At 33.4% G+C, this 20626-nt stretch overlaps 2 protein-coding genes across 2 annotated transcripts; both read left to right on the top strand.

Annotated features, from left to right (window-relative positions):
• The first annotated feature begins 211 nt into the window (after positions 1-211).
• On the top strand, positions 212-8275 carry LOC117703174 (olfactory receptor 5D13-like). Its single transcript, XM_076928275.1, has 2 exons — positions 212-366; positions 4070-8275. Exons 1-2 carry the CDS (start codon positions 338-340, stop codon positions 5016-5018), a joined length of 978 nt encoding a protein of 325 aa, XP_076784390.1. The 5' UTR covers positions 212-337; the 3' UTR covers positions 5019-8275.
• Positions 8276-13720: 5445 nt separating this feature from the next.
• Positions 13721-18645, top strand: LOC117703173 (olfactory receptor 5D13-like). Its single transcript, XM_076928274.1, has 2 exons — positions 13721-13938; positions 17679-18645. The coding sequence occupies exons 1-2, from the start codon at positions 13910-13912 to the stop codon at positions 18610-18612; spliced, it is 963 nt and encodes a 320-aa protein (XP_076784389.1). The 5' UTR covers positions 13721-13909; the 3' UTR covers positions 18613-18645.
• The last annotated feature ends 1981 nt before the right edge of the window (positions 18646-20626 follow it).

Here is a 20626-nt window from a genome sequence, read left to right as displayed (position 1 = left end):
TTTTATATATGTAGCACATAATCACATAGGAATGTGTTACCTCTAATTGTTCAAATTTTATTCTCCTAGGTAATTAATTAGTGAAAAACTCTAATCTCCTGCTTCCCAATGCCTTGAGGACAAATATCTGTGCCAAATTTAGAACCAGTGTTTAAGTTTTAAATGTGATGTTCTGTCTGGTATTTTGTGTTTGTCTTAGGGAGTGGCTAAACTTTACTTAAAAATATCCACTACATATAGTGCAAATGAACATTCTTCCAGGGCTATATCTATTGTTTAGCTAGAAAGCAAGAAGATTTCGGTACCTCATTAATCTTAACAAAGAATTCCTGAGTAAATGCATCATTCAGAACCCTCTGCATTTAGGTGAGTTGATTCAGTTCTATATTTCATTTGCATGAGAAAATGATGCCATAGTGTTCTTTACAATGGAAAGCCAAATTTGTGGGTCCTCTAAAAGCTTAAATCCAGCTTTCTTCTTCAATGAAGAATTGATGTTTCCTGTGTATCTATCAAGGAAAGAAACATATTGGATTAAGAGTAAGCTCTAAGGTATTATAACTCTCTGAAGGTAAGTGAGAACCACAGAGTTTTAAATAAAACTAGAATTTGAAGTATAATATGGTGTCATAGACATATAATGTCAGCATTTAAAAAGTTGAGACTAGAATATCAGATTAAAAATTCATTCTTGATTGAGTTCTAAACTTGTGGCAATGGTGGCTACATAGTTATTTGAAGGCCAGTATGGGCTACATACAAGCTGGTATCAGAAACCTAAAATAGCAAAAACAAATGTTGTGGTAGTAGAGAAATGGCAAACATTTTGGCTTATTATGTATAGAGCAGACATATGGACTGTGTAATGTCTATCACAGAGAATGATTCAATAATGCATGAGGACATTGAAAAACAGGAGAAAAATAATGCCTTTTCTTAAGTTAAATATGTTAGTTTTGACAGAGTGTCAAATATTCCAGGGTTTAAAAAGAATGCAGCAGCTTCTTTGAGACTTAATATGTAGAGTCTGGTGGTTTCAAATATCAGAACAATATAGACTTCATGTTTCATTCCAAGAAAATGGAACTCTTTTTTTCTTTTTTATTGAATATTTTATTTATTTACATTTCAGACATTATCCTTTTTCTCCACCCACCCCCTTCCCGAATTCTTAATGTCATGAATGGCAGGTTAGCATCCTTATGTACATTACACACAAGATGTCACATAACCAAGTTTACTGGTTAAAATTGTTCTTTGACAATATCAAAGATGTATAATGCCTTTGTTTACTCTCTCCACCTATTCTTTCTGACCTCAATCTCATCTCTGTCACCCTTTAGACAAATATATGTTTCCACATTCTAGAATTTTTATCTTATATTATAATAGTCTGTATATCCAATTTTGGAACTATGTACTCAACACTGATACACTGATAGACTACTTATTTTTTATCAAACTCAAGCAGGTGATTACCTTTAACCCACAATACAACAATCATTTATAATTCTGCAAGGAATAGAATCATATGAACCTTGATCTGATCCATGAATAATGAAAGCTTCAGTTTGTGCAGAACCAGAACTAACAACTTTAGCTATATTTGCCACATTTGTACTGTGCCCAGAAAATAGTATTTTCACCTTGACTTACAGTGTTTCTCACAGTTTTTCTGTTCTTTATTCCATAGTGTTTCCTGATCCTACAAGGCATGCTATCATGTTCAGGGATCAACTGCCATCAGTTCATTATTCTGAGTGTCTCGAGGAGCCCTGAGCTCCTTAATTCACAATTGTTCACTGCAATGAGTTCTATTTTTAAGGAGGAATATAGCATTTGGTAGAATATTTTAAGTAGTATGGATGGGCTTGTTAAATGAGGCAAGACTGTAGGACTAGCATTGAGACCTGATGTCTGTTACAGTGGAGTGTACAAGAATTGCTGTGGTTTTTTTGAATATTGTTTCTCTGGGTTGAAGGCTATTGTGATCCTATGAAAGGATACTGAAAATGTGTAGGAGAATCTAAAACATGATGCTATTCTCTTTGAGTGTCTATATATATATATATATATATATATATATATATATATATATATATATATACTGTGGCACCTACACCATAGTTCAGGAGAAAACTTTTTTTCTATTTTCTTCCTAAGTGTTTACAGTTGTGTATAAATTTCTGTAGGCTTGATTAGCAGAGATGTTTACTAAAACTTTGCACCTCTTGTACATCATACTACAGTTTACACTTTTTAAGTTCAGAACAAATTTACCTTATAATTATTTTATTTGCAATAGAATCCAACAGTTGCTGGATTATGCAAGAAATTGAGTACTATCACACTTATCTGATCCAAGAGTACTGCCAGCTTCTCTTTCTGTGGATTGAGAACAAACACCTGTAACTATATTTGCCAAAGCTATGCCAGGCTCTGAAGATAACATTTCCCTCTCTTTATTCTTGTCTTTGGGCTCTGTTCCTTCATCCATGCTGTTTCCTGATCCTTCCAGAATCTGCTATCAGTAGCATATTCAGGGATCACACTTAGTCCATTATTCTCACCATGAGGAGCCATGACTTTTTAAAGCAGTTTTATTCATTGCAAAGACTTCTATGCTTAAGGAGAAGAGTATCATTTGTTAGAACATTTCCAGTGGTAGTGATCTGCCCTGGAAATGTGTCAAGAACGTAGTAATTGTATTGAAACATGATGAGCATTGCAGAAGACTGCCCAGGAGTTTCTTTTTTTGTTTTCTTTTGTTTGTTCAAGTAGGAAACTGTTGTATTATCTGACAGTATTATAGAAATATATAGGAGACAAGGAAGTTATCTTCATTGATTTAGTTTCTAAATAATACCCAGAAGCATCTCCCCCATAGTTCAGGGAGACTTTTTAAAAAATGTATTACTAAGTATGAACATCTGTGTATAATTTTCAGAATGCCTGATTATCATGAGATCTGTACCACTTAAGTTGTTATTTCCTGTATAATACACTATACTACTTAAAGTTTACTTAAGTAAACTTTTTTTACTTAAAGTTATTACAAATTTGCCTTGTGACTTATATCATTTTTAAGACATTATATATTGTTGTTTCACAACATGAATATTTGTGTTTTCATTAATATGCATTTTAGGTGAGTGATTGTGACTATGCATGACAGGAGAGGGTATCCCTGGAGATCAGTTCTGGGGAGATCTGAGAATCTGGGCATGGGTGCTGAGAACTGAACTGGTTCCTCTGAAAGAGCAGAGAGCATCTTGAACACTGAGGTATCTCTCCAGTTCAGCTTTTCTTTCAAAGTTTGTTAGAAAAATCTTTGTACTATTGAAGAAATAGATAATAACATTTAAGAGTTTTACGCATCAATTTTAGGAAGCCTCCATTTTGAAAGTTAATTTTGGCAATGATTTAAACTTCATTTAATACTTAAAGTGTGTGTGTGTGTGTGAGTGTGTGTGTGTGTTTTAGATGACTTTATATCTGTGTTACTCATAGCGTAAACACATTTCATTGAAAGATAAATTTTTTTTCATGATTACTTTTTGACTATTTCACCAAAATAGAAGACAGCCATATTTTTCTCATAACATTATAATGAATAACATGACAGTACTCCAAGAATAAAACTTTAATATTAAATACAGATCATTATAACTACAAACATTAAAAATTTCCATGGATTAGTTCTATAATATTTTGAGGGCTTATGTTACTTGAACTGCAAAATACATCAAATTCATGCAAGTTATTGATTAAAGGGGTCATACTCAATAAGACTTGCTGTCTATGAAAGTATAAGCATTTTTGTTAAAATTTTACTTGGTAAATATCTACTTCTTTTTACACAATTATTCCTTCAAATTTTAAGTTAAAGATTTATGTCATTACATATATAATACAGTAAAAATTTGAAATAATAAACAACCTATTATATTTAAGCTATTTTCCTTAAGACCCATCAAATTGCTCAATAACTTTTTGTCTATTGTCACTTTCTCTATTGCAAATAATACTTCTATAATTGATTGATCACTCTTTCCTCTATTTTCCATAGTATTTATAAAAACCAGACCTCTGGAGTGACCTTCATCCTCGTGGGCTTCTCCAAATATCCACACCTCCAGGTGCCCCTGTTCCTCCTGTTCCTGACCATATACACAGTCACTGTGCTGGGGAACCTGGGCATGATTGCCACCATCAGGCTCAGCCCTAAGCTCCACACTCCCATGTACTTTTTCCTTAGTCATCTCTCCTTTTTGGATTTCTGCTACTCCACTGTTGTTACCCCAAAGCTCTTAGAAAACTTGATTGTGGAAGACAGAAGAATCTCCTTCACAGGCTGTGTCATGCAATTTTTCTTTGTATGCATATTTGTGGTGACAGAAACCTTCATGTTGGCAGTGATGGCCTATGACAGGTTTGTGGCAGTATGCAACCCTCTGCTCTACACAGTAGCTATGTCTCAGAAGCTCTGCTGGTCCCTGGTAGCTGCATCATATTCCTGGGGTATAATCTCCTCTTTTGTATTCATATATTTTATGCTGACTTTGGTCTTCTGTGGAACCAAGTTTATAAATAACTTTGTGTGTGAGCATGATGCCATTGTTGCTGTAGCATGCTCTGACCCCTACATTAGTCAGAAAGTCATTTTCATCATTGGTACATTCAATGAGCTAAGCAGTCTGATGATCATTCTCACCTCTTATGTTTTCATTGTCAGCACTGTCATGAAAATGCCTACCACTGGAGGGCGCTACAAAGTCTTCTCCACTTGTGCCTCCCATCTCACTACCATCACTATTTTCCATAGCATACTCATCTGTCTTTACTGTGTTCCCACCACCAAAAGTTCTTGGCTTCTAGTCAAGGTGGCTTCAGTCTTCTACACAGTTATCATTCCCATGCTGAACCCACTTATATACAGTCTCAGGAACAAGGATGTGAAGGATGCAGTTAAGAAACTAATGTGCTCATCTTTGTCATCAATGAAATGTATTCCCTGAATAATTAAGTATTTATTGATTGTTTTGGTTTTCATTCTGAAAAGCAAATAGATCTATTTTTCAGGTATTTTTTTTAGCAAACTTCACAGTGTTATCACATTCCCATATTTAGTATCATAACTTGTAAATTATAAATAAGATTATAGATTGTTAAACCTAGGATTTAAATTAAAATGTCTTACAGTTATTTTAATGAAAATATTTAGGTTTTGAGGAAGATTTTATTGTAATTCATACATCAAAATGTTTCAGATGATATGTATAACTTTATCAAGGAAAATTTCTGAGTTTAAGCTTGAAAGCTATTGAATAGGAAATATTGGTTATGAATGATGCTTTTGTATGAACTATTTGGACTATTTTTGCAAGGATTTTTCTAATTTAAAAACAGAAAAACATAGTTCTTCTGATCTTCAGGCTTGTTTAATTCTTTGTAACAGCATCTCATGATACTAAAGTAGGTCTGTACTCTAAGCTTCCCTAATGTCCAATCCTGTTTTGCAGCTACTGGGTTAAAATTATCCATCACTATACACCCTTTTATTCTTTCACAGAGATTCAAAATTCTCATAGGTAAATTATATTTTATGTAATTTGTATAGGCACTTGCTAACAAACATGTATCTTAACCCATATAAATTTAACAATTTTTTAGTATTTCTGTGTAGCTTTATCTCTGTACTTTCTTATTGACATTCTTATTTGAATACTGTCTAGTAAGTATTTATGGACGTCTAGATCATTTCTATTTTAGTAAAATATAATAAGCACCATGTTGACGTAACTAGTACAAATTTGCATGATTTCTTCTTTGATAAAAAGGAACAATACTTAACAATAATATTAACAGACCGGCATTCATTAGTAGCAAATTGCTGAAGTTTCCTTGACATTAACTTTTGAGCATCTTGTAGTATTATATGGGGCTAGTTTGATAATAGTCTTCAGTATTGGTTCTTCCTTGATCCATGGGGCTACTGGTTTTGTTGGATGGAAATTCACATTAACTAAAAATATCCTAAAAATGTAGACTAATTTCCTGTTAGGTTTTTGTGAATTATTTTAGTACTTCATGTATCAGGGATAATGTAAGAATATTACCCACAACTCGTAATACTACAGTGTTCTGAACCAGCAACTCAGAGTAGAATGTATAGTGAATCATTAAGTTAAACCATTTTATTATTTATAAAATACACTTATTTCTATAATTTTTATTGATAATCATATTAATATATAACATAGAAATGACAATGTTCAATGATTTTACTAAACCTTTCAAATTACTGACTGCAAGGAGCCAAGAAGAAGAAGCTAAAAACTAGTAGTGATCTTCCTGAGATGGGTCTTCCTTTGACGGAAAGCTACAATTCATTTACTTGCTCCTGTAGTCAAGGCCCAGGAGAATTTCATTTTAGGAAATATTCTTTCTATTAATATGCCTTTTCTGTTATTATTAAATATACATTGCAATCTCTGGATATTAGTCCACCCTTTTGAGCAGAATTCTACAGAACAACAAACTATACTGTCTTGTAGTGATTCTATATATAAAAATAGATGACTTTTAATTCTTAATGATGATCTTATAAAAATTTTAAAAATTATATTAGCAATTATTAAGCTCTTTTATAATAGGACTACTTTTAGGTTCTCTGATAATCAAATCTGAATTGAGAACTCTGCCTGTCTTCAAGTATCATGAGGTAATTGCTCCTGAGAAAGCAAGCAGGGATCTACTATTAATTCAAGAGGTTGTAAATCCATTAACCAAAGGTCATAAAAAGTGAATTAATGATTTACTAAAAGTACAAGGACAGAAGATAAAAATATTGACTGGGTTTATCTATACAAAACTTTACTAATTACATATTCACAAAAGTTATGGTTTTTAACCTTCCTTGTACCTGTTGAGCTTAAGACAGGTGATGAATATTTAGCCAAATAATAACTCCTAATGGATATGCATATTAAACACTTTATGTTGTAAAGTTCTTATTCAATTTATGATTTGAATCTATGTATAAACATGTGATGATCTTTTTACCATGTGTTCATGTATTCAAAAAGATGTATAAGTGTTGAGGACAAAGAGAAAAATATCCCTTTTCCACCTTTTCTTGAAAACCTTTTTCTCCCTTTTCTTAGAGAAATTTCTTAGGAAACCCTTTAAAGAATACTTATAAATTAAGGCTAAAATTACTTTTCAAAGTATTTCTTTTTCTTCCTGCAACTTCAACTAGCAGGACAGATAATACAAAGACTACTTTACTTAATCCTCTGCTGTTTTAGGATGAGGTGCTAAGCAGTTTCTCTCCTTAGAGGAACTCAGAAGGCAGGTCATCTACTGAAACAGTGACTTAGACTTAAGATAGGTAAATGTTTTACTATTATACAGCATCCTTAAATATCTTGTAAGACCAAGTCTTACCACCTCAGACCTTCTTCCTCCCCCTCTGCTTGTAGAAGAACCAAAAAGGAAAGAACTGTCAGTGCTGGCCACTGGCAATTGACATACATTTTAATGCTTTAATCCTTTGGGTATTTCCAATTAAGTGTGAAACCTTCCCATTAAATCTTCTGTACATTTCAAGTCACCATACAGTTTACCAACTGAATTTACAGGTATTTTCTTTGTTTAATGAGGGATTAAAATAGAATTTCCCTGTGAAATCCTTGGGTGATCTGGAACTTGCTCTGTAGACTATGCTGACCTCACAAATATCCACATGCTCTGTCTTCCAGTACTGATATTAAAGCCATTTCCTAACACAGCTGGTAGGTTTGGTCTTGTGCTCTTATTTATTCAAATATTACATACTGTCCCATAAGATCTGGTTGCCTCTGGTAAGGAAATCCTCATGTATACCAAGTGATGTTTTGTAAAATCTGCTCCCCAATTTAAAGTTAATTTGTTAATAAAAAATTAGAACCTGTGATTGTGTAGTATGGAGAAAAAGGTGAGATTTGATAATCCAGTGAGGGGTCTCAGGAGAAACTAAGGATAATTTAAAAAGACATAAAGAAAGGAGGCTGCCATTGAGAAGTGATACACCATGAGCAAAGATATGGCCAGGAGAAACAAGTAACAAGGGACATATGGCTGCGATATAAGTTAATAGAATCAAAACCTGATCAATACAGCTAGTAAATAAAATATCTGTATTGGGTGTGTTTCATATAGGTTAACTAGAATATACTAATCCCTTTATATACAGCTCTGCTATATTTTAAAATATTGTATACTTAAATCTATTAAATACCATTTATATATTACCCCAATTAAATTCTATTTTCATATACAAAAGAACATTTTTTTTTTTTTGGTTTTTCAAGTAAGGGTTTTTCTATGTAGCCCTGGCTGTCCTGGAACTCACTCTGTAGACCCTGTTGTCCTCGAACTCAGAAATCTGTCTGCCTCTATATCCCAAGTGCTGGGATTAAAGGCATGCAACACCACTGCCAATCCAAAAGACAATTTTGAATGAAGTGTAAGTAGGATGATATAATCTTATATATCTTGGTTACTCATTTCCTATTGTACTCTGGGAAGAAAGGGGCTCAAAAATAAAGGTTTACCAATCATCTCTGATTAAAATACATCTGAGAGAGGATTAACATCTAGAACATAAAATAAAATGAAGAAAAAAATTACTTTGCAATGGAATGGTTTCCAAAATACATATAAGCTCCCAATAAACATTTTTAAATATGTTCATCATTCTGAGACATAATAAAAAAAATTGACAACCATATTGAGATTACATGTAACTTTAGGCAAAGTAACTAATATGTAGGGAACAATGACAATCAGAACTCATGAGGATACTTGGATAGGGGAATATTTATTCATAGTTGTAGGGCATATAAACAGGTACAGATACTTCAGTGTGGAATGTTGTAATAAATTCAAAAATAGAACTTTCTCATATCTCAGATATGCAACTCTGGAGTGTACTCTAAATGCTCTGGATCCCCCTACAGACAACCTTACTCATTGGTTCTCATTGATCATCTAGTTAAAAGGGTGAGGTATATAACCACTCTAGGTGCCCACAAGTAAATTTACAGATATTTAAATTATAGTACATACATAAAATTTGTTTATTCATCTGCAATGAAAATAAAATTATGAAATGAACAGAAAAATGGATGAAATTGGAAAAAGCATATTAAGTGATCTAACTTAGGCCTAGATTAGTGTGTGTTCTTTAACATATGCCAATCCTTTCATCTATTGGTTATACATTTTTTAAATTGGAGTGCATGTTAAGCCCAGGAATTCAAAAAGAGATCAATAGAAGATGATGGATGAAAGAGGCCTAAAGTTAGGGGGATAGCAGAACACCAGTGATCTGAATGAAGCAGAGAGGAATACCACATTTAGAAGGCTGAGACAGGAATGGGATATGGGAGTTGGAAAGAGTAAAGGGTTGAGATAGTGTATAGCAAAACAAAGAAATGTAGAAAAGAATCAGTGGAAACTTCCTACTTTGTTAGTATATTAAACATCTAAAGAACCTAGATTCGTTAAAGAAAAAAAGCATTTAAATGGATGTACCATATAAGGCTAGATGACATGACTATGAGAAATCAAAGATAATTTGAGAACAATCTCAGTATCAAATGTAGAATTGCTGTGCATGAGCTGGTGGTAGTCATGGAGGAAGTAAAAAAGGCCCCATATAGAACAGGCTATTGGTTTCCATCACATGTTCATCTTAGGATGCAGTTGCTGAAGATACAAAAAGCTTTGTCTGTTTGGCAGTGAAAAACCAGCCTGTTTAACAGGTACTTTCCATTCTGCTGGATATTTTTCACAGTACAGGAATGATCTATCTAAGCAAATAGTGAGAAAATTCACTAGGGTTCCTACATATCTGTGGACCACATCAGGTACAAAACTCATTTTTCTATAAAGACATATACAGTAGTACATGAGAGCATGGCTCCTACAGGCTTAATCAAGTTAGTTCTGTTTGGAAGCAGATGACTTCTGTTGGAAATCAATAGCCTGTTGAATTGTGGGATCTTTTGTCTTCCTCCATAACCAATTTATAAGTGGTTCTGTGTGAGTGTGTGTGTGTCTGTGTGTGTGTGTGTGTGTGTGTGTCTGTCTGTCTGTCTGTCTGTCTGTCTGTCTTATATTGTATATAGTGTAAGCAGCCTTTTCTTGGCTTGTTCATAAGCCAAAGAGAAAAAGAGTACTGCTGTTTCAGCTACATAAATATGATGTTATATTGCATTTTAAGCAAATATTTTTATTCCTGTAGATTAGTGCTCCTCACAGCCTCTATCAGTGAAGGCTTGTTGTTGTTGCTGTTGTTGGCCATAGTTATTGCAGAAACAGATTGTAGGTCTAAATGCAGACAATGTGACTCTGGACTGTTCATCACTAAATAGAACAACATCCTTTCCAAGGCTCAAGGATTATTGTGGAAGTAGTGCAGAAAGAATGTAAGAGAGAGAAGTTTTGACAAGAATGCTGTAAATCCATGTTTTCTGGACATAATTTAAACTTTCCATTCATGGTCATAAGGTATCTGTGGTTATTTGCACAACACTAGCCCAAGATTTGAATCTTCATTCCTTAATTATGCATGAGGTAAAGTATCATGAGCTCCAACCTTGACTGATTGATGTGAGAGGATCCTATATCCTCTATAGGTGAAGGTATACCTGGTTATTGATTTGCATAAGAGAGCAGGCTAAGAATGTCAGTAAGCAGCATTTCTCCTTGGCCTGCTTCAGTCCTTGCCTCCAGATTTTGCTTAAGTTTGTCCTTTGACTTCCTTTATTGATGGACTGTAAAAAACAAGTAAGCTAAATAGACCCCTTCCATGTGCAATTTTGGTGTTTTTTTTTTTTGCTGTTTTATAAGTCTATCAAAAGCAAATTAGAATCTCGTCATATCTGTAACTGATGAGATTAGTGGGCTTAGAATGTGAATATGTAGATAGAAATAAAATTGTTGAAGAAATAAAAGAAAATCATTTGTAATTGTAATGTTTCAACAAAATATATTAATTGGTGTTTGAACTTATAGAACAAGATATTGATATTACAATGTAATACAGGAGTGATGATGCATATATTTTATCTATTTAATACTAGCAATATCTTGTTATGTTAAGTTTAAATTAACTAAGTTATACTTAATCTTTTATTAGCATATATTACATATAGTTATGGGCTATCTTACGTTATTTTGTGCATGAACATAACCTATTTTTATCACCTTAATAGCTAATTACTTCTTCTTGTTGCAGTTTTATTCCACTGATTCTTTCTTATTTGCAACATAATTTGGTATTCCCTTCTTACCTGCTTGCACAATCGTTCAACTATCACCAACATCCTATATAATGACATATGTCTTACTTTAAATCAATGTGTTTTACATATTTAAGACAATATGATTTACAAAAAACAATGACAATTAGACATTTTCTATATGCTTTTATGTAAACCACAGCACCTGCTGAATAATGAATTATCTTCATAATTCCTTTCCTAATTTGTGAATACTATTGTCATTTTTTTCCTTAAATACTTATGGTAGTGAAACACTAGGAAGAAAAAGAAGAAAATTGCTTCTTTATTAAGAAGAAAATAACATAACTGCAAATGCATAATCAGTAGTCATCGATGGTGGTTGGATTTGGCTTGGCCTAGGGAGTGGCACTGCTAGGAGGAGTGGCTGTGTTGGAAGAAATATATCACTGTGGGACTGTGGGGATGGGCTTTGAGAGAACCTCCTCCTAGTTGCCGGGGAGCCAGTCTTCTCCTGCTGGTCTTTGGTTTAAGTTTTAGAACTCTCAGCTTGTCTCATGTCTCACCATGCTTGTCTAGACACTGCCATGCTTTCTGCCATGATGATAATGGACAATGGACTGAACCTCAGCACCTATTAGCCAGCCCCAAGTAAATATTGTTCTTAGTAAGAATTACTTTGTTATAGGTGTCACTTCACAGTGATGGAAAGCCCTAAGACACCAAACTTATATACAATTGAATAAATGATTGAGAAAGAAGTTAAATGATACTTTTTACAATAGCCTAATATAATATATGTTATAGCAAATGTAACCAAGGAGTTGAAAGACTTGTATGATAAAAGCTTCACGTTTTGAAATAAGAAATTGAAGTAAATATCAGAAAATGGAAAGATGTCCCATACTCTTCCGTGTGATCAACATAGAAAAATGTCCATTCAATCAAAAACAATGTATACATTTAATGTAATTCCCATCTAAATATCAACACAATTTTTTACACACCTCATAAGTGTACTGTTCAACTTTATATAAAAATACAACAAAAACAATGAAAAAGGGAACAAAACAGAACACAACAATATCAGGACAGCTAAAACAATCATGACGGTGAAAGAACTTTTGGAGCCATCACCACCCCTGATTTAAAGTTGTGCTACAAAAATACAGTAATAAATTCTCTATAATATTATTTTATAGTGAGTGTTAATAATGAGATGATGGCACAAAATAGATGACTCTGTGTTTGAATACATATCCTCCTCTTCCAATAGATGCAAATAAAATCTGTCTATTTCTACAACTCCAGAATTAGATTCTATTGGGCAGTGAGGACACACTCATCTGTACATTCATTACCCCCTCAGACATGTTCACACATAAAAGAGTGGGTGAAAATTGGAAATATGGCTAATTGGTTTAAAACACTAGTTGCTTATGCTGAGGGCCCATGTTCAAATCACAGATTCTACCAAGTACTTACATTACAATTCACCACAGTTCCACAGAATCTCTACATATTTTTGGCTAGCAGGCATATCTAGGATGCACAGGCATATATGCCAGAAAAAAAAAAAAAACACATACAAATAAAAAGTCAAAATTTTAAAAATGCATTGGATAATGATTTTACAGAATTTGACATTTGATTAGTCCTATTTACATATTTGTAGAAAATGTTATAATTTTAGGGATAGTCAAACACTAGTGTACAGGAAAACAAATTGTAATATATATTAAAATATAAATATTCAATATATAAATATAAATACATATACACATATACACATACACGTATACATATTCAGAGATGGTGATGCCTCCAGCAGTTCTCTGATTGTTTATGATTGTTTTAGCTGTCCTGATATTGTTGTTTGTGTGTACTGTTTTGTTGCCTCTTTTGTTATTTTTGTTGTTTGTTTTTGTCACAAGAAGCAGAAGAGTATATACAAGGTTTGTAATATGTTGTGTTGAGATTTTGATGGGAAATACATCATATCTGTATATTGTTCTTGGTTGAATGGGCATTTTTAATATATATATGTTATATATGTTATATATAATATATATTATATATATACAATTTTTCCCTGAACTACTAATATAACTGTTTTTCATTGTGTAAATATTTACTCATATCCATTAAAGTATATATAATTACATTATATATAGATTTTCATATATGCATACATTATATATTCATGTATATATACTGCATATATACTTTAACATTAATCATTATTATTACAAAATACAGTTGATTAATTAAATGCCCCAGGGCTTTTCATATGTAACAAACAATCACATAGAACTTTGTTACCTCTAATTGTTCAAATCTTATTCTCCTAGGTAATTATACAGTGAAAACTTCTAATCTCTTGGTTCTCAATTACTTGAGGACATATATTTGCACCAAATTTAGAACCAGTGTTTAATTTTTAAATGTGATGTTCTGTCTGATATTTTGTGTATGTCTTAGGGAGTGCCTAAACTCCATTTAAAACACCCACTAGATATACTGCAGATGAACATTCTTCCTGGGCTATATCTATTGTTTAACTAGTAAGCAAGAAGATTTTGGTACCTCATTAATCTTAACAAAGAATTCTTGAGTAAATGCATCATTCAGAACCCTCTGTATTTAGGTGAGTTGGTTCAGTTCTGTTATTTCATTTGCATGAGAAAATGAGGCCATAGTGTTCTTTACAATGGAAAGCCAAATTTGCGGGTGCCCTAAAAACTTAACTCCAGCTTTCTTCTTCAATGAAGAATTGATGTTTTCTTTGTTTCTAGCAAGGAAAGAAACATCTTGGAATAATAGTAAATTCTAAGGTATTGTAACTCTGTGCAGGTAAGTGAGAACCACAGGGTTTTATATAAAACTAGAATTTGAAGTATAATATGGTATCATAGATATGTAATCTCAGCATTTAAAAAATTGAGACTAGAATATCAGATTAAAAATTCATTCTTGATTGAGTTCTAAACTTGTGGCAAAGTGTGGCTACATAGTTATTTGAAGGCCAGTATGGGCTACGTACAAGGTGGTATCAGAAATATCAGATTAAAAATTCATTCTTGATTGAGTTCTAAACTTGTGGCAAAGTGTGGCTACATAGTTATTTGAAGGCCAGTATGGGCTACATACAAGCTGGTATCAGAAACCTGAAATAGCATAAACAATATGTTGTGGTAGTAGAGAAATGGCAAAAATTTTGGTGGATTATGTATGGAGAAGACAAATAGACTGTGTAATATCTTTCACAAAGAATGATTCAATAATGCATGAGGATATTGAGAAACATGAGAAAAATAATGCCTTTTGTTAAACTAAATGTTAGTTATAACAGGGTGTCAAATATTCCAGGATTTAAAAGTAATGCATCAGTTTTATTGAGACTGAATATGTAGAGCATGGTGGTTTAAAAAATCAGAACAATATAGACTTCATGTTTCATTCCAAAAGAAAAAAATGGAATTCTTTTTTTCTTTTTTATTGAATCTTTTATTTATTAACATTTCAGACATTATCCTTTCTCTCCATCACCCCGCCCCAATACTTAAAGTCATAAATGGCAGGTTAGCATCCTTATGTATCAAAATGTCACATAAAATAGTTTTACTGGTTAAGATTGTTCCTTGACAATATCATATATGTACAGTCCCTTTAATTACTCTATCTACCTATTTTTTCTGACCTCAATCTCATCTCTGTCACCCTTTAGACAAATTTATATTTCCACATTCTAGAATTTTTATTTTATTTTATAATCGTCTGTATATCTGATTTTGGAACTATGTAATGGACATTGATGGACTACTTATTTTGTATCAAACTGAAGCAGGCGATTACATTTAATCCACAATACAACAATCATTTATAATTCTGCAAGGAGTAGAACTGAATGAACCTTTATCTGATCCATGAATACTGACAGCTTCAGTTTGTGCACAACCAGTACAAAGACCTTACCTATACTTGCCACATCTGTACTGTGCCCAAAGTAGTATTTTTACCCTGACTTACAATATTTCTTATAGTTTTTCTGTTCTTTTCCCCATAGTGTTTCCTGATCCTCCAAGTCATGCTATCATGTTCAGGGATCAACAGCCATCAGTCCATTATTCTTAGTGTCTTGTGGAGCCCTGAGCTTCTTAATTCACTATTGTTCACTGCAATGAGGTCTATTCTTAAGGAGGAATATAGAATTTGGTAGAATATTTTAAGTAGTATGGATGTGCTTGTTAAGTGAGTCAAGACTGTAGGACTTACATTGAGACCTGATGTTTGTTACAGTGGACTGTTAAAGAACTGCTGTAGTTTTCCAATATTGTTTCTCTGGGTTGGTGACTATTGTGATCCTATGAAAGAATTATGAAAATGTGTAGGAGAATCTAAAACATGATGCTATTCTCTTTGTGTGTTTACATATATCCTGTGCGACCTACACCGTAGTTCAGGAGAAAACTTTTTTTTAAATTTTCTTTCTAAGTTTGTACAGTTGTGTGCATATTTTTGTAGGCTTGATTAGCAGAGTTGGTTACGAAAACTTTGCATGTCTTATACATCATACTACAGTATACACATTTTAAGTTCAAAATAATTTTACCTTATAATTATTTCTTTTGCAATAGAATCCAACAGTTGCTAGATTATGCAAGAAATTGAATTCTCTGGACCCTTACCTGATCCATGCCAGCTTCTCTTTGTGTGGAGTGAGCACAAACACCTGTAACTATATTTGCCACATCTATGCCATGTCCTAAACATAACTTTTCCCTCTCTTTCTTCTTGTCTTTGGGCTCTGTTCCTTCATCCATGCTGTTTCCTGATCCTTCCAGAATCTGCTTTCAATAGCATATTCAGGGATCACACTTAGTCCATTATTCTTACCATGGGGAGCCATGACTTTTCAAAGCAGTTTTATTCGTTGCGAAGATTTCTATAGCTGAGGAGAAGAGCAGTATTTGATAGAGGACTTCAAGTGGTAGTGATATTCTTTGGAAATGTGGCAAGAATGTAGTAATTGTGTTGAAACATGATGACCATTGCAGAATACTGCCCAGGAGTTTCTTTTGTTTTCTTTTGTTTGTTTGAGTAGGAAACTGTTGTATTATCTGAAAGTATTATGGAATATATGGGAGAAGAGGAAGTTATCTTCATTGATTTAGTTTCTAAATAATACTCGGAAGCATCTCCCCCATAGTTCAGGGAGACTTTAAAAAAAAAAAAACTTTATTTCTAAGTGTGAACATCTATGTATAATTTTCAGAATGCCTGATTATCACAAAATCTTTACCACTTAAGCTGTTATCTCCTGTATAACACACTATACTACATTTTTCTTAAATTTCATTACAAATTTGTCTTCTGCCTTATTTCATTTTAAGACATTATATATTGTTATTTCACAAATGTATATTTAAGTTTACATTAATATGCATTTTTAGGTGCATGAGAGTGACTATGTATGACAAGAGAGGGTGTCCCTGGAGCTAAGTTCTGGAGAGATTTGAGAATCTGGGCATGGGTGTTGAGAACTGAACTGGTTCCTCTGAAAGAGCGGAAAGTGTCTTGAACACTGAGGTATCTCACCAGTTCATCTTTTCTTTCAAAGTTTGTTAGAAAAATCTTTTTACTACTGAAGAAATGGATAATTACATTTAAGAGTTTTAGGCATCAATTTTAGGAAGCCTCCATTTTGATACTCAATTTTGGCAAAGCTTTGAACTTCATTTAAAACTTAAAATGGTGTGTGTGTTTGTGTGTATTTGTGTGTGTGTGTTTGCATTTTAGTTGACTTTATATCTGTGTCACTCATAGCATAAACACATTTTATTGAAAGAGAATTTTTCTTTTCGTGATTACTTTTTGACCATTTCCACAAAACAGAAGACAGCCATATTTTTCTCGTCACATTATAATGAATAACATAACAGTACTCCAAGAATAAACCTTTAGTATTAAAAAAAGTTCATTATAACTACAAACATTAAAAATTGCCATGGACTAATAATATAACACTTTTTGAGCTTATGTTACTTGAACTGCAAAATATATCAAATTCATGCAAGTGATTGATTAAAGGGGTCATACTCAATAAGACTTGCTGTCTATGAAAGTAGAAGCATTTTTTACTAAAATTTTACTTGTTAAATATCTACTTGTTTTTCACAATTGTTCCTTCAATATTTTAAGTTGAAGATTTATGTCATTACATATATAATATAGTAAAAATTTGAAATAATAAACAACCTTTTATTTTTAAGCTATTTTCCTGAAGACCCATCAAACTGCTCAATAACTTTTTGTCTATTGTCACTTTCTCTCTTACAAATAATACTTCACTAATTGATAGATCACTCTTTCCTCTATTTTCCATAGTTACTATGAAAACCAGACCTCTGGAGTGACCTTCATCCTCGTGGGCTTCTCCGAATATCCACACCTCCAGGTGCCCCTGTTCCTTCTGTTCCTGACCATATACACAGTAACTGTGCTGGGGAACCTGGGCATGATTGCCACCATCAGACTCAGCCCTAAGCTCCACACTCCCATGTACTTTTTCCTTAGTCATCTCTCTTTTGTGGATTTCTGCTACTCCACTGTTGTCACCCCAAAACTCTTAGAAAACTTAATTGTGGAAGACAGAAGGGTCTCCTTCACAGGCTGCATCATGCAATTCTTCCTTGTATGCATATTTGTGGTGACAGAAACCTTCCTTTTGGCAGTGATGGCCTATGACAGGTTTGTGGCAGTATGTAACCCTCTGCTCTACACAGTAGCTATGTCTCAGAAGCTCTGCTGGTCCCTGGTAGCTGCATCATATTCCTGGAGTATAATTGCTTCTTTTGTATTCGTATATTTTACGTTGACTTTGGTGTTCTGTGGAACCAAGTTCATAAATAACTTTCTGTGTGAGCATGATGCCATTGTTGCTGTAGCCTGCTCTGACCCCTACATTAGTCAGAAGGCTCTTTTCATCCTTGGTACATTCAATGAGCTAAGCAGTCTGATGATCATTCTCACCTCTTATGTTTTCATTGTCATCACTGTCATGAAAATGCCTACCACAGGAGGGCGCTACAAAGTCTTCTCCACCTGTGCCTCCCATCTCACTACCATAACTATTTTCCATAGCATTCTCATCTGTCTTTATTGTGTTCCCACCACCAAAAGTTCTTGGCTTCTGGTCAAGGTGGCTTCAGCCTTCTACACAATCATCATCCCCATGCTGAACCCACTTATATACAGTCTCAGAAACAAGGATGTGAAGGATGCAGTTAAGAAACTAATGTGCTCATCTTTGTCATCATGAAATGTATATTTTGTATGCTTTCAATACATTAAAATCATATAAGAAATGTCTAATTGTCATTGTTTTTGTAAAACATATTGTTTTAAATGTGTAAAAGACATTGTTTTAAAGTAAGACATATGTCATTATATATGATGATGTTGATGATAGTTGAACAGGTTGGGCAAGCAGATAAGAAAGGAATGCCAAATTACGTTAAAATTAAAAAATAATCAGTGGGATTAAAAATACAACAAGAGAAAGTAATTAGCTGTTAATATGATCAAAATATGTTATGTTCATGCACAAAATACAGTAAGACAACCCATAACTATATGTAATATATGCTAATAAAAGATTAAGTATAACTTAGTTAAAATAAAACTAACATAAGGAAATAGATATTAGTAATATTAAATAGGTAAAATATATGTATTATCACTCCTATATTATAATTGTAATATCAAGATCTTGATATTACAGATATCTTCAGAGTGGGATCCAAGACAACCAGGGCTACATAGAGAAACCCTGTCTTGAAAAAAAAAATGTTCTTTTGTATATGAAAATAGAATTTAATTGGGGTAATATATAAATGGTATTTAATAGATTTAAATGTACAATATTTCAGAATCTCTAGCAGAGCTGTATGTAAAGGGATTAGTATATTCTAGTTAACTTATATGAAACAAACCCAATACAGATATTTTATTTACTAGCTGTATTGATCAGGTTTTGGTTCTATTAACTTATATTAACTTATATCGCACCCATATGTCCCTTATTACCTGTTTCCCCGGCCATGTGGTTTTTGCTCATGGTCTATCACTTCTCAATGGTAGCCTCCTCTCTTTATGTCTTTTTAAATTATCCTTGGTCTCTCCTGAGACCCCTCACTGGATTATCAAATCCCACCTTTCTCTCCATTCTACACAATCACAGGTTATAATTTTTTTATTAACCAATTAACTTTAAATTGGGGAGCAGATTTTAGAAAACATCACTTGGTGCACATGAGGATTTCCTTACCAGAGGCAACCAGATCTTATGGGACAGTATGTAATATTTGAATAAATAAGAGTACAAGACCAAATCTACCAGCTGTGCTGGGAAATGGCTTTAATATCAGTACTGGAAGACAGAGCATGTGGATATTTTTGAGGTCAGCATAGTCTACAGAGCAAGTGCCAGATCACCCAACAATTTCACAGGGAAATTCTATTTTAATCCCTCATTAAACAAAGAAAATACCCGTAAAATCAGTTGGTAAACTGTGTGGTGATTTGAAATGTACAGAAGATTTAATGAGAAGATTTCACACTTAATTGGAAATACCCAAAGGATTAAAGCATTAAAATGTATGTCAATTGCCAGTAGCCAGCACTGACAGTTCTTTTCTTTTTGGTTCTTCTTCAAGCAGAGGAGGAGGAAGAAGGTCCAAGGGGGTAAGACTTGGTCTTACAAGATATTTAGGGATGCTGGATAATAGTAAAACATTTACCTATCTTAAGTCTAAGTCACTATGTTTCAGTAGATGACCTGCCTTCTGAGTTCCTCTAAGGAGAGAAACTGCTCAGCACCTCATCCTAAAAAAGCAGAGAATTAAGTAAGGTAGCCTTTGTTTTATCTGTCCTGCTAGTTGAAGTTGCAGGAAGAAAAATGTATACTTTGAAAAGTAATTTTAGCCTTAATTTATAATTTCACTTTAGTTTCCTAAGAAATTTCTCTAAGAAAAGGGAGAAAAGGACTTTCAAGAAAAGGGGGAGAAGGGATTTCTTTTCTATTTGTCCTCAACACTTATACATCTTTTTGAATACATGATCACATGGTAAAAAGTTCATCACATGTTTATACATAGATTCAAATCATAGCCGGGCGGTGGTGGTGCACGCCTTAAATCCCAGCACTTGGGAGGCAGAGGCAGGCGGATTCCTGAGTTTGAGGCCAGCCTGGTCTACAGAGTGAGTTCCAGGACAGCCCGGGCTATACAGAGAAACCCTGTCTCGAAAAACCAAAAAAAAAAAAAAAAAAAAAA

The sequence above is a fragment of the Arvicanthis niloticus genome, chromosome 2 (assembly GCF_011762505.2).
Source record: "Arvicanthis niloticus isolate mArvNil1 chromosome 2, mArvNil1.pat.X, whole genome shotgun sequence".
NCBI classification, from domain to species: domain Eukaryota; kingdom Metazoa; phylum Chordata; class Mammalia; order Rodentia; family Muridae; genus Arvicanthis; species Arvicanthis niloticus.
This window is presented reverse-complemented; position numbering and strand designations above follow the sequence as displayed.